Source organism: Pseudorasbora parva, chromosome 1 (assembly GCF_024679245.1).
Source record: "Pseudorasbora parva isolate DD20220531a chromosome 1, ASM2467924v1, whole genome shotgun sequence".
Classification (NCBI taxonomy): Eukaryota; Metazoa; Chordata; class Actinopteri; order Cypriniformes; family Gobionidae; genus Pseudorasbora; species Pseudorasbora parva.
In genome coordinates this window covers 12446261-12462157 of record NC_090172.1, presented here as the reverse complement: position 1 = coordinate 12462157, position 15897 = coordinate 12446261, and the positions used below count along the sequence as shown (strand labels likewise).

At 40.8% G+C, this 15897-nt stretch overlaps 1 protein-coding gene across 1 annotated transcript in view; it reads left to right on the top strand.

Moving 5' to 3' along the window:
• Positions 1 to 15897, top strand: part of LOC137046931 (sodium/potassium/calcium exchanger 3) — a 79154-nt gene that overhangs the window by 48466 nt on the left and 14791 nt on the right. Inside the window, exons 5-8 of the mRNA XM_067424467.1 lie at positions 5258 to 5342; positions 7574 to 7677; positions 8997 to 9071; positions 11280 to 11305. Of these exons, the coding sequence (XP_067280568.1) occupies positions 5258 to 5342; positions 7574 to 7677; positions 8997 to 9071; positions 11280 to 11305 (290 nt within the window). The remainder of the gene's footprint in view (positions 1 to 5257; positions 5343 to 7573; positions 7678 to 8996; positions 9072 to 11279; positions 11306 to 15897) is intronic.

The following is a 15897-nucleotide window of genomic DNA, read 5'->3' as shown; positions in this document are numbered from 1 at the left end:
AAATATTGATGTGAGAAATACACCAAATTGACTGAGAGAAACTGTAAGAATTGCGTCCTTTAACACAGCAGAGAGTCATGCTACTGTGAACCCTTGTGAAAAACAAGTAAACTTAGCATACTTTAAAAAAAGAGTACTTATTACAGATATAATATACATGACATAACAGTAAAGAATAAATTCAAACTGAATTAAATGTTTAAAGGGGGGGGGGGGGTGAAACACTCAGTTTCAGTCAATCTCATGTCAATCTTGAGTACCTAGAGAAGTATCGCATCCTTCTTATCTCCGAAAAGTCTTTAGTTTTATTATATCTATAAAAGAAAGATAGGCTGTACTGAGTCTTTCCGGAAAAAAACGAGCGGCTGGAGGCGTATCGTGTGGGCGGAGCTAAAGAATGACGAGTGCGGAGCTACTGCACGAGAGCTTCTGAAAGCTGACATCGTCATGCGTGGAAAAGAAAACGTTACTCTAATAAACCATGGCTATCAATCAGATTCAACTAATACAGATATGATCCAGAATCAGATCTGGAGGCTAAAATAAATTTAACAGGAGAAGCAGCAACATCAGGACGTCCATCTCTGTGGTATGTACTGTATTTAGTATGTACTGTCAACATTTGCGTTTGTTTACTCGTGGTTTATGATGGCGTGATTTGGTTTATGGAATGTTGTATGCGACTAAACCTTAGCAGTAGCAAGCAAAACGGTTTTGCACATCAGTTAGTGTATTAAAAAAACAATGTAGTAGTGGATTGAATGACTGAATGATTGAAATAACCGTTTCAATCATTTGAATCGTGCATTTGAATGACGAAGCACGCTTCGTAAAAACGCTAGGTTTATGTTTGGGGTGGTTTTACAATAAACAGACACCTATAGTGGTCAGCTAAACAAATGTATTTAAACACAAACCATGCATTGCATGCTCCATTGATAAATTAACTAACGTTATACACGATCGTGTTGTTTACTGTTGTGTACTCACGCGACGATAGCCAACAACATAGACATTTGAAGCAGTTTTACTTAGCTGCTTCCAAAGCACGGCCGTAAACCTTTATCGCTGCGACCACTCCGTCAAAAACACACTTCTTTGGTAACATTGTTAATTTCGTGAAGTCCTGTGACAGCATGCAGTGACAGTGGAGATCCACTTTTGCGACATGATTGAAGCGTGATGTTGTGACACTTCTCGTCATTTCTGCGTTCAAATCGGTTCAAATTTTTCGGCCGATATTTACTTGCGTTTGATTTATTTGTTTATCCAGACTTTTTGTGCATTGCCTTTTCTTGTACTGTCTTCCTTTTTGTGCATTGTTTGCCTTCGCTGACTGCAAAACCCAGCACTATGAATTTTGAATGCTTTTGCTCTTCCTAGGGGTGAGCTCATGTGAGCAGATCCTTTAGCAAAAGGGGTGGTCGCCATGGTAGCGAGAGAGCGTGACAGTTGCCCAAGCCAATCACTTGTTTCGTCACCAAATTAAAATAATGAGCAGTGTTTATTGCAGATTAAAAAGTCTAGAGTCACTCGATTTCAGAGTACTTACATTTTATTGTATGGACATATACTAAAGAAAGTTTAAATAAATTTGGACAAAAGTGTTATAGATCATTCTTACCCACCCCACCTTTAACTGCATTGTAATTAAATTCAATTAAACCTGATTATGCTTTGGCTTGACCTTACCAATGCCATGGTTCAATACCTTTTAAGCTTGCTGGACTGCCTTGGATTGAAACCATGGTGGCATATGCAAAAAAGACATTAAAAAAAGGAATGGGCCCCAAATAAGTATAAAAAATCAGGAAAATATAACTTTTAACTCAAAATCTGTTGTAGTTTCACGGAATCGCTGAAAATTCTGTGATAGGTCCACGGAAGTGATGCCTATGTAAGTCAATGACAAGCAGCATCCATGGTCCACACATGATTCCCTGTTCCAACACCTTATTCGTTAGTTTGATTCAGTCAGAATAATTTTATTTACATTTATTTGCATTTATTTAGACACATTTTGAACGCGTAACCTAAACCCTTCCCTAAACCTACCCATTTGTGTATTATAAAAAACAGGATATAACAGGCAGATACGACTGCAGGCACAATTTATTCAGAAAGTACAAATATTCCAAGTGTTCCGAGGCCAAACGATTGATTTGTGTAAAGAAAATCCCCAAAAGCGATCAGTAACATTGAGTCCATCTGGCAAAGATGAATACATTTCAAATATTTCCGCCGGAGGAAATGTCACATCAGCTTTGACAGCATTGGCTGTCGTGTGTCTCGTGACAATCGCGTCATTATGTCAGCTTTGATTGTAAAATGCAATTGGCTCTCATGTGTCTCGTGACCGATCGCGTCATGCTAAAGAGTCGTGTTTATCATTTGAATGAGAAATATGAATGAGTGTGTGTTCTGTTCACAATCATCATTTCAACAACTAAAACATTAAGATCAACTCTGTTCTTCACATGAAGATATCGTAAGACTTCAGAAGACTTGAAATGCAACATGAGTTAACATTTTTATACTGTTCTTGGTCAGTTTTTACAATAAATACCTGTGACCTGTTCTTTTATTTGCATGTTACGTGTTTTATATTGTTGAGTATAAATTACTCAACAATATAAAGAGTTAGTTGCTCCAAAATATAACATTAGGCTATAAATATTCATAAAATCATGTCTCCTTTTACAAATGCACATAATTAAATGTGTGTTGGGAATCCGTGAGTAGACCATGGATGCTGCTTGTCATTGACTTACACAGGCATCACTTTTGTGGACCCATCAAGGAATTTTCGGTGATTCCGTAAAACTGCCAGGTAGATGCCATTCGCTAATGACTTTTATATCTCATTGTTTTCACCATAATAGCCTATTAAATACATAATTTCTGTAAATAGCATGATTCGTGGCCATGATAATCTGCTGGTGAGGTGGCTGGACAGGCCAAGTAATAATAAATATCATTCCAGTTAATTGTGGGTGGGTCGTGGGTGGTTCGTGGGTGGATGAAATAAATCATTAATGGTAAAGTGATAAATAAAAAGTATCAAATAAAAAATACAAATAATTAATTAGGTCTTATTTAATTCTATAAACTATAATACTGATCTGCCAACATTGTCGCTCTATGATAAATTAAAATAAGAAGATAACATCACTGTTTTCTCCAAAACGACTGTACAGGCAAATCAAATTTTGTTGCAATATTATCCTGTTTAACACTGTGAAGCTGCTTTGAAACAATCGTCATTGTAAAAGCGCTATATAAATAAAGTTAATTGATTGATTGATTGATTGATTGATTGATTGATTGACTGACTGACTGACTGACTGACTGACTGACTGACTGATTGATTTATTGATTGATTGATTGATTGATATATTGACTGATTGACTGATTGACTAATTGATTGACTGATTGACTGACTGACCGACCGACCAACCGATTGATTGATTGATTGATTGATTGATTGATTGATTGATTGATTGATTGATTGATTGATTGATTGATTGATTGATTGATTGATTGATTGATTGATTGATTGATTGATTGATTGATTGATTGATTGATGAAGTGCAACAAAATCAAGTAAAACATGTGCCTATCCCAAAATTCATAAATGAATCACTGGCTTATTAACAACTGTACGCAAGTTGAGTTCTGAATGTCTGTATGTGTGCACGTGTGCTTTAATGAAGCCATATAATTAAGCAAATTACATTATAGCTTTATGAAAGGAGGCCTAAATCTGCCCGTGGCCATATGCACATGCATACCATGCATACCCAGAGGTTACACCACTGTATCCTATAAGATCAAGGGCCTCATCCTGAACTATTAAGAGAAGTCAGAGAGAACTTCATGGTAAAGATGATTATAACTGGATTTACCATCTCACTAATTTTTTTTGTGTGCATAGTCAGCTTTTATGGATGACCTCACTGTAACTACATCTTCATCCTCAGTGCTGCTTGGTAGGGGGATCTACCTGATCTCCCGGGCAAGGATGAGTTTTAAACCTGCCTAATTAAGGGCCATGGTGCTAAAGAGGGGTAAAGTGGTGGAAAAGTTTTGTTTCTTTTTGGATGGCATTGCGATTCCATTGATCACTGAGAAACCAGTCAAGAGCCTAGACAAGGTTTTTTTATTCTCAAGGGATGATGTGTCTATCCCAGCAACAGTTAAGGAGCTGAAAACTGGTTCACCACAGTGAACAAGTCTTGACAAGTCTCAAGGCTTGAATTTACCCATTTTACCTCAAGTCCTCTGGTTTTCTGCTGGTGTATGAAGTATGGTAGAGGAAGGTCAACGCCAATCTCCATAGATGGCTTGGTCAGCTTTGTAGCCTTATTAGTGCAATACCTAATGGGAGGAGCAACTAACTTTTGCTACTGATTAGCAGTCTCAATGCAGAGTTTAAGGTGGCTCTTACAAGACAGACAATGCTCTATCAGGACTCCAGAGACTCAAGAGGGGCAACAGCAGGCATAATGGTGCAGACAGGCAGGAAGTGGAGAGCTCAAGAAACCATGGAAATAGCAAAGTCTTGGCTGAGACACAGGGCTTTGATGAGCACAGTGGTGACAGTACAGGCAGTGCTGTGAGCCATCCCACAGCCACGCTATGACTAGGCCCAGAGTAGTGATAGACCAAGGTAGTAGGGTCTAGCAAGCAGAACACCAGCAGATTCAATTCTTAGTCCAAGTTTACCCAGCCAAACTAATCTCCACATTTGGGGCAAGAGCAATTCTCCCATATGCCCGCTGTGCCCCAGGAGAGGTTCACTCGAGCAAATCCTTAACTTCATTGAGGTCAGATATGGTATTAAAATCAAACTCTACAAAGCAGGTTTTCCTCATAAAGTTGATAGTTCCCTGGGAAGATCATATGTAGGAAGCAAATGAGCGGAAAAGTCTAACTACAAGGAGCTGGTGGATCAGTGCCAAAGGAGGGATTGGAAGGCACGCTGTAAGCCCATATACATGGGTTGTAGAGGGTTTTCTGGCCATTCACTGTGTAAAGTATATACTTGGCATATATCTGGGGCTATAAAAAGTATGCACAAATTTTTCACAAAGGAAGATTGGTTCATGGCATTTAATGTGGTGTCCATGAATGCAGATAAATATCTTGAAACATTGTGTAGGTCACTGTACAAGGAACTGTCTCTTTTTTGTATTATTTGCACAGTATTGCCAGTACCCATGATTAATATTCTATTGTATATAATGTTCTTCACTAGAATCTGCAACTGAGTGAAGACGTGGCCGGAGCTACTTTTATGGCTGCAGGAAGTTCAGCTCCTGAATTATTTACTTCCTTAATTGGTCAGTTTGCTTTTACACTACCTTTGATTACCTACCTCCACTGGATTGGTTATGATTTCACTTAAGATGTAAAATGTAAAATTTTATACATTACATTACAAAAGTACTCTCCTCAAAACTGTGATGATAAATAGATTTTTACCAAAAAATGCAATAGAATTAAAAATGTAAATCATCATGTACTCACTTTCACTACAAACCTATCGAACACAAAAGGAGAAATTTTAATATTGAAGTTGTTTTATTCCATATAATGAAACCATATGCAGTCAAATGCATTGTCTTTTCTGTCAAACTTATGTTGAAACTGTTAAATACTTTAAAATGTTATAAACATAATATGATTTTCTTTTACAATATATATACATGCAATTTCGTGTAAATCTGCTTTGAAACAATGTATATTGTAAAAAGCGGCATCAAAATAAATAAGACTTGTCTTGATTAAGTTACCAGGCACTGTCAAGCTTCACAGAGGACATAAATTGAAGTCATCATTTAGATCTCTTATTTAGATCCCATTGAATAAATAAGATTTGTAGGCTACAGTTGAGGGGAATATTACAAATGAATAAATAGTTAAATTTCAGTTTGTTCCACTAAAAGTTATTGAAAGTTATCCTTTTGTGTTCTTTGGAAGAAATGTTTGGAACAATATTAAGTTAAATTTATCCTAGGTGAAACGGGTTGAAAGTTGGGACACTGTACAAATTGTGAATAAAAAAGGAATGCAACAATATACAAATCTCATAAACTTATGTTATTCACAGTATAATATAGATAACATCAAATGTTGAAAGTGAGACATTTTGAAATGTCATGCCAAATATTGGTTAATTTTGGATTTCATGAGAGCTATAAGTTCTAAAAAAGTTGGGACAGGTAGCAATAAGAGGCCGGAAAAGTTAAATGTACATATAAGGAACAGCTGGAGGACCACTTTGCAATGTGTAAGGTCTACTGGCAACATGATTGGGTATAAGTGCCTCTCAGAGTGGCAGTGTCTCTCAGAAGTCAAGATGGGCAGAGGATCACCAATTCCCCAATGCTGCTGTGAAAAATAGTGGAACAATATCAGAAAGGAGTTTCTCAGAGAAAAATTGCAAATAGTTTGAAGTTATAATCATCTACAGTGCATAATATCATCCAAAGATTCAGAGAATCTGAAACAATCTCTGTGCGTAAGGGTCAAGGCCAGAAAACCATACTGGATGCCTGTGATCTTCAGGCCCTTAGACGGCACTGCATCACATACAGGAATGCTACTGTAATGGAAATCACAACATGGGCTCAGGAATACTTCCAGAAAACATTTGGATGAACACAATCCACCGTACCATTTGCCGTTGCCGGCTAAAACTCTATAGGTCAAAAAAGAAGCCATATCTAAACGCAGGCATTTTCTCTGGGCCAAGGCTCATTTAAAATGGACTGTGGCAAAGTGAAAAACTGTTTTGTTGTCAGACGAATCAAGATTTGAACGAATCAGGGGCGCCATGTCATCCGGACTAAAGAGGACACGGACAACACAAGTTTGTATCAGCTAAAAGGTATATCCAAGTTCTGGAACAACATATGCTCCCATCCAGACGTTGTCTCTTTCAGAGAAGACCTTGCATTTTCCAACATGACAATGTCAGACCACATACTGCATCAATTACAACATTATGGCTGCGTAGAAGAAGGACCCAGGTACTAAAATGACCAGCCTGCAGTCCAGATCATTAACCCATAGAAAACATTTGGCACATCATAAAGAGGAAGATGCGACAAAGAAGACCTAAGACAGTTGAGCAACTAAAAGCCTGTATTTGACAAGAATGGGACAACATTCCTATTCCTAAACTTGAGCAACTCGTCTCCTCAGTCACCAGACATTTGCAGACTCTTATAAATAGAAGAGGGGGTGCCGCACAGTGGTAAACATGGCCTTGTCCCAACATTTCTGACATGTGTTGCCCTAACCCTAACCCGATTCTATAAAATTTAAATCAACTTATTTTTCTCAGTTAACATTTTTATATGTCATCTATGTTGTATTCTGAATAAAATATTGAATACAGTGTCCCAACTTTTTTGGAATCGGGTTTGTAAACGGCTATACTGTGCATTTTTACCAAGTCCACTGAGTTCTTTTTTTATCATTTAAACCACACATGAAAATGTGAAATTATCAAATGTAATTTCTCTGTATCGCATATTGTTACCATTGTTCATGTGCTTGTTTGCAGGTGTATTTATCACAGAGGGGGATGTTGGCGTAGGCACCATTGTAGGGTCGGCTGTCTTCAACATACTGGTCATCATTGGAGTGTGTGGCATCTTTGCCCGTCAGGTAGACATACTGATTTACAAAACTGATCTCACAATTTATTATATACTCTCAGTTTAGGAGAAGATCTCAACAGAAACATACAACTGTGTAAAGAAGGTACAAAGTATTAAAGGGGTCATGACAAAAAAAGTTATTTTAGAGATGTGAACTTGAATATTAAGATATTTGAACTTGAAATTGCAAGTTATAAGCCTGGTTTCACAAACAGAGCTTAGATTAAGCCATGATTGTGTCTTGTTTAAATTAAGACATTTGATTAGCTTTTATAAACGTGCTTTAAAAAAAACATTACTGGTGTACTGGTTGTTTTGAGACAAAACAATGGAACTGATAGGTTGTTTTTAATTAAAACAGCTCATACATGTATTTTAGTCTGGGACTTTTTAAGACTTGCATGTGAAGTCAGAAATGCGAATAAATAAATTTGTAATTGCGTGACAAAAGTCAGAAAGTCAGAAAAGTTCTGAAATTAAAAAAAAGTTAAATAAATATTATTATTTATTTTTTAGCATAAAAGAAGCGTGTGACTCCATGATTGGTTAATTTAGTTTTGAATTTTTCACTAGTTGTAATTGTTACTAGTAATAGATGAACTCGTAATATCTGTAGTAGTAGTTGACCAACAAAGGGCTCCAGTGATATTTTCAAGGCAACACGATGTCACCCTAAAAAATGGGTGAACAAAATTAATTAAGGACTCCAACAGTGAAGGAAATTAAATTTTTTCAAAAACTTTATTGCACGGAATGAAAAGTGGAAAAAAGATGATGGCAAGGAAGATAATGGGATTAGGGATAATAATGACAAACAGGGGTTTATAATGGTTGTTGTTCATATTATTTTCTGGCAGTAATTTGACAACATAGGCTACTGTATTGATAGGCTATTATAACTATTGAAATGTTGAAGCAGCAGGACTTGTGTCTGAATGTGTATCGGGAATCAAAGCAGTACTGTTCTGACGTCCTAAAAATGAACAATCCACTTGTTCCAGATGCTGGGAACCTTCTAAAGTGTGTACAAAGATGCAAAATTGTCTTTAAGCTATGGCACTTGCAGGATGTTTTAATAATCCAAAGACCACTTACAGTAGACATATACGTCAAAGGAAATTTTCATTTCTCATGTCATGAACCCTTAAATGATGAAAATGCGTGAGTTGATGTTGATCCAGGAACATGTTGCACTTCTGCGTGTGAGGCACAACTGTACAGAGTTAGTTTAGCGATTCTTTATTATAATCACATTAAATATAAATGCACTAAACACTTGAAATAAACATATTACGATAGTTTTTTGTTTGTACATTTGTGCCCTAGGCGGTGATACTTACCTGGTGGCCTATGTTCAGAGATTCGCTGTACTACATCTTCTCAGTGTTGGCCTTAATTTTGGTGAGTGTATGAGTGCATATGAGAGAGGACAAAAGAGAAGAGAAATGGTAAAAGCAATTTATATTGTTTTATTAAGGCCAGGTTTTGCAAATTGGGGTTAATTGAATTGAACGTAACATTCAAATAACCAAATTGGGCTACATAATTCATTGCAATAAAACTAAAATAGCAATATACTGCATATTATTAAATCAAGATTATCAAATCAAAGAAGTTACCTTTTGAGCGTAATGTTATGCTGGGTAATGACGTTGACGCTAAAGGATCGCTTCTGCTTAGGGTCCCAAGCTTAGGGTGTGTCGCCATCACAAGACTACCATGACAGACGTGCCTTCGGGTACGGTCTTAAATGGTAGCCCAGCTCATTACTGCAGGGAAGGCAACCACATGTTGGTCTGGCAGATAACACTGGGATAGTCCCCTGAACAATCTGGATTCCAGATGATACAGCTTTAATGATAGCTCAGGAGCAGGGGTTTCACTGTGACCCACCGCGAGTCATAAGGGTTACATGCAGTACCCTTTCATGAAGACCCCGGCATTGCCTAGGGTCCCACTCTTGGGGAAGGTTGCTGTCACAGGGTTATCACAACAGATGCCTCCTTTCACAGGCTGGGGTGGATTTTCAGTTAACAGTCTGGGAAGAGACATCATCTCATATGACAGATAATTGCCTGGAAGAAAAGGGCTGTATTTCTAGCTATAGAAATACTTTTTCCCATATCTAAGGCTACTACTATATGTGTTGGTCAGGTAATGGATGACAAATCAGTAGTCTTCATGATGGGCTGGTTTGCATCCCCTTTTCAGTTTGGCACTGCATATCCTGCTCTGGACCACAAATGTGGACTTTCAAAGCGGTCTATATTCCAGGGATTTGAACATGGGATAATATACTGTCAAGCCAGAGGCCCGGGGATTGGAGACTCCACTCGGAGGTGGTGGAGTTGATTTGGCAGAGGTACGGCAGAGGGGAAGTGGACCTGTTTGCCTCAACACAGTCGACCCTCTCTTCAATCTGGTTCGCCCTCACATCTCCAGCTCCATTTGGGCTTAATGCCATGGTATAGACATGACAGAGGCTGCAACTGTACGCCTTTTCCCCCAGACGCTCTACTTCTGGGAGTCCTAGCGAGACTTTGTCATGAGTTCACCTGTAATTTGTGACTCAATTCTGACTGGCCCAAATTTGTTTCTCAGACCCTATGTCTCTCATGGAATCCTCTCCTTTGGAGATTTCTGACCAGGAAACACCTTCTGTCCCAGGCACAGGGGTTGACCCTGACCCTAAGATTTGGAAACTGTAGGACTGGCCCCAGAGGGGTTCCAGCTACTAGATTCAGATCTCTCAACTGAGGTTTTTTAGACCAACCTAAATTCTGTAGTACTTTAGGTTATTGCAGGAGTGACTTCTGGCTGGACAATCACCTGCTACCTGCTAAAGTTTACTTTACTGCCTTCGGCTTTTGATAGAGCACCTTTGGAGAGGCATCCTGTGTGTCTCATTGTATACATGGTGCCAGGCAGCTGTGGCCTATCTGCAGACTGCAATTTCCTTCCTGGCATCTTTCCATAGTCTCGGAAGTCTTTTTAGAGGCTTCGATTGAGCCCTTGGAGTCAGCTTCAGAGTTTCTGACTTTGCTTAAGAGAGTAGGAAACTTGCAGGCCCTTTAAGTTGCCCCCTCCTGCTTAGTTTTTGGAAATTAATTGAAGAGAGATTGAAAACATCTTGAAACATCTTCCTTAAAGCAATTAGAATCTGAAGACATGAATTTCATTTTCAATAAATTTTCATTTATTGGTCTTAGTGAGCCACTGAAGCTGTCACCTGACTATGCCGTTGACCTATAAAAATGGGATTTTCCAGATGTGCTTCAGGTACTGGCTCATGCAGTAGCATTCTCTTGGCATCCACGATATGATGCAGTGCCTTGTTCCCTCACAGTGAACCGGGTTACATACATAACCTAAGACATTTCCAGTATTTTACTGATATTAACTTAAGATCTCCTGGGATACTTAAAGTAAATATTTTACATCTTTGGATGAAAAAAGTTTGTGAACCCCTTAAAAGTATAACCAATCAAAAATGACTGGCAGCGGTAGTCTCTTGATTTAGCTGTTTTAGTGATTTAATTAAAATTATATATGAAGAATACATTATCCAATCCCAATATTTTACCCCTTCATTTGTCTACCTTTCTCCAGGTTATCTATGACGAAAGAGTTGTATGGTAAGTTTTGCATCTGTATGTTTCTTCTACACCCATGTCCACATGTTCAAGCAGAGTAGTCTCATTTTAAAGCATGTTAAAAGTTAATATATTTATACTTACACAAGAACATTATAAACACAACCCTTTTGTTTTTGACCCTGTTTTTCATGAGCTGAACTCAAATAATATTGTTTACAAATCTGTCTTAATCTGTGTTAGTGAGCACTTCTCCTTTGCCGAGATAATCCATCCACCTCACAGGTGTGGCATACCAAGATTCTGATTAGACAGTATTGCACAGATTATTGCACAGGTGTGCCTTAGGCTGGCCACAATAAAGGCCACTCTAAAATGTGCAGTTTTATCACACAGGCACAACACAATGCCACAGATGTCTAAAGTTTAGAGGGAGTGTGCAATTGCCATACTGACTGCAGGAATGTTCACAAGATCTGTTGCCAGTGAATTGAATGTTAATTTCTCTACCATAAGCCATCTCCAAAGGCGTTAGAGAGAATTTAGCATTACATCCAACCGTCCTCACAACCGCAGCCCACGTGTAACCACACCAGCCCAGGACCTCCACATCCAGCATTTTCACCTCCAATATCGTCTGAGACCAGCCACCCGGACAGTTGCTGCAATGATCGGTTTTTATAACCAAAGAATTTCTGCACAAACCATCAGATACCGTCTCAGGGAAGCTCATAGGCGGGTGACGTCATTGACCAGGAAGCTATAAAGCACACCCGGACCAAACAGCGTCAGCTTCTGAAAAAGTCGAACAAGTCGGTCATAGGCATGCCGGGAGTATGGCATAGCGACGCAGCGTCTCGTTCCCTCTTCGGGAACCATGTTTACATACGTAACCTGAGACGTTCCCTATTCTGAGAAACACTACGGGAACGAAATGCCCACGTCGCCATAGTCCCAAGTGTCTGATATGTGAAATAATCAACCCACAAACACCCGGGAACCTGGGGTAGAGGCTACATCTAAGTTGTAAAACCTCACAAAAGTGTGCAGAGAGGACCACACTGCCGCATCACACACCTCTTGAAGCGAAACTCCTGATACTAGAGCCATAGAGGCCACCATACTCCTAGTTGAATGGGCTCGGACTTTCAAAGGTGAAGGCTGTCCAGCCGACTCATATGCGATAGAGAGCCTCAACTATCCATTTACTCAACGTCTGCTTAGATGCTGATTTTCCCTTACTCTGGGACCCGAAACACACGAACAACTGATCAGTTTTTCACCACAGGGCAGCTCTGTGGACATATGCATCTAAAGCCCTTACCGGGCAAAGCAGATTTAATCTCTCCTGGTCTTGGTTAAGGAACGGAGGCGGAGAGAATGCCTGCAGCATCACAGGGCCCGCCACATTAGTGGGGACCTTAGGAACATAACCTTCCCTTGGGAATAAGAACGTTTTCACTATTCTAGGTGCGAACTCAAGGCAAGAGGGAGCTACCGAAAGAGCCTGCAGGTCCCCTATTCTATTTATGGACGAGATGGCCAGAAAAAAACACAGTTTTTAATGTGAGAAACTCCTCTGGTACCTCTTCAATAGGCTCAAGCGGGGCTAACATTAGGCCTTCTAGTACTATGGCCAAGTCCCAGGTAGGCACCCTCGAGCGTGCCGCAGGCCTCAGCCTCAGTGTCCCACGAAGGAAACGAGTTACCCATGGGTGTCTCCCTACCGATGCATTTTCCAAAGGGCTGTGGTAGGCAGATATAGCCGCCACATACACCTTTAAAGTTGAAGGGGATAACCCTGAGAAGACCTTTTCTTGCATAACCTCTAGTACTGAACCAACCGGGCAGTGAACTGGATTTAAAGAACGGCCTGTGCACCAGGCGACGAAAACTCTCCATTTTAGGGCATATAGTCTCCTCGTAGATGGTGCTCTGGAGTGCAACATGGTTTCTATTAGGGGTTGAACGACTTTTTCACAGCTGATATTTTTCACAGCTGATATGGCATATGACACAGTGCTGCCCATAAGGTTATTGATCCTACATGACAGCTTTTGTATTAGTTCTTTTGTCTTATTGTCATTATATTTCTCACAGATTTCTGTTTGTTCTGAATAAGATACAGATAAAGTAGCACAATAAAGATTACATGTATATGAATGCATTAGTGATTGTGTGTGTGCAGAAGTGATTGTGTGTGAATTAATAATACCTGGCAGCATCTCTCTACTATACTAATAGTGAAGCCATGAGTTTAAATTAATCAAGAAATATATGCTAGAACGTTTCAGTTTCTAAGCTATTTTTTGATAAATCACAGAACAGTGTTGACAATACATTTCTGCGCTACTGAATGGTTTTGTGTGAGGCGCGCGCGATCTCCGCATGATGTGTGATAGCTGAGCCGACGTTCGTCTTGTGTCCCAGACTACCCCCTAGAAAAGTAGTGCTCTGCTGAGGTGCCAACACACTTTTCTTCATATTTAAACTTAGCCCCAACACTTTCATATGGGCGAGAACAGCATCTCGATGCTGAAGCGCCAACTGTTTCGATTGCGCCAATATGAGCCAATCGTCTATGTAGTTGAGTATGCGAATGCCCTGGAGTCGCAACGGAGCCAGAGCTGCATCCACACGTTTCGTGAAAGTAAGGGGTGATAAAGCTAGGCCAAATGGCAGCACCCGATAATGGTAAGCTTCGCCCCCGAAAGCAAACCTGAGGAACTTTCTGTGCTGCGGAAGGATGGAGATGTGGAAGTACGCATCTTTTAGGTCTATTGTGACACACCAGTCCTCGGACCTGATCTGACACACGATCTGTTTCAGCGTGATCATTTTGAATTTTAATCTCTTTACTGCCCTGTTCAACTGACACAGATCTAAAATAGGCCGCAGCCCCCCATCCTTCTTTGGAACTATGAAGTACCGGCTGTAAAACCCTGACTCTCTGCAGTGGGGACGGACCCTCTCTATAGCCTCTTTTTGCGGAAGAGTCTGTACTTATTGCTCCATGACCAGAGCCTGCTCGGGGTTTACTACTGTAAGAGTAACCCCGCTGAATACGGGTGGGTGTAATCCGAATTGAATTCTGTACCCTCTTTCTACTGTGTGCAGGACCCATTGTGAGATATTTGGCAGAATTTTCCACGTTGCCAGAAAATCTACTAAGGGAACCAGCCTCTTGAGGCTGGCCTCTGGTTTTCTCCAAACGGTCAGCTCGGTGTCCTGTATCGGCATACCGGCAGGAAGCAACCAAACTCGCCTCTTGTAACCTCTCGATGACCGTGTTTACGGAGTCGCCGAAAAGGCCGGCCGGGGAGATAGGAGCATCCATAAGGAATTTTTATTTCAGATAAATTTAACCACAGATGCCTCCCCGTAGCTACCAGGGCTGCCATAGACCGACCAATAGATTTGACCATCTCCTTGGTAGCCCGGAGAGACAGATCTGCTGCTCTCCTAATCTCAGCTATAGTTTTTCTCCCCACTTCCTCACACTCATCGTCAATATCCTTCAGCAGGTCAGCCTGATAAGCTTGTAACACAGCTACCGTATGCAAACATGCAGCTGCCTGACCCGCTGCCGAATACGTCCTGCCACCTAATGCTGAAGTTGTTCTGACTGGCTTAGTGGGCACCTGCGGGGCTCTTAGCGACGATGCAGACTCTGGGGAGAGATCGCTCGCAAGCGTCTCTTCCACCCGAGGCATCGCCGCATATCTGTGTCTTTTCAACCCCACGATATTTGAATATTCACAAGTGGCGGGGTTGAAAACTCTAAACGATGCCGGTTTTGCCCAGGACCTCGACACCTCAGTGTGAAGGTCTGGGAAAAACGGCAAGCCCCGCTTTGGAGGTTGAGATCTTGATGGCAGAAAGCACTCGTCTAATTTACTAGACTGACGAGTTTCCTGTCTCTCGGCTGGCAAGTCAAGGCTTAATCTAGCTACAGCATGAGTAACAACCTCCAAAAGCTCCTCTTGAGAATGTGTGTGTATTGGCATTGTGTGTTCTTCGTCAAAGCTTACAACATCCAGTTCCTCGGAATTGGAATGCTGATCAGCCTGCGCCTCAGCACGAGCAGAAGAAACCGCGGAGCGTGCTTCTAACTCGTGAATTGAAGCGCCAGATCCAGCGGGTAAAGGCAGAGATAGGGGATCACCCATCTCTGACCCCGCCGCTAGATCCATTTGCGATCCCCAGGACGCGAGCCAAAGCACCCTCCTCGAAGAGTGTCCGGCGAGATTAAAGCGTTCTCATGTTTAGTTTCTCGCAATGCTCACAGTCAGCCCCCTCAAGGGCTGCCTGGGCATGCTCAGATCCCAAACACATAACACACAGATCATGTGTATCTCCACCCGTGATGTAACGTGGGCAGGGAGTGACACACTGTCTAAATTGTCTACTAGCCATTTCTTTTGTCTTTTGAGAGACAAACACACAGCAACTTTGACAAACAATATTTCACATAGAGCGCTTGTGAAGACACAGAAGCTGACGCTGTTTGGTCCGGGTGTGCTATATAGCTTCCTGGTCAATGACGTCACCCACCTATGACGTATCGCCATGCTATTGGACAGATTTCACGAGTGCTTCATGACGTAATCACACAGAGGCGTTCCCGTAGCGTT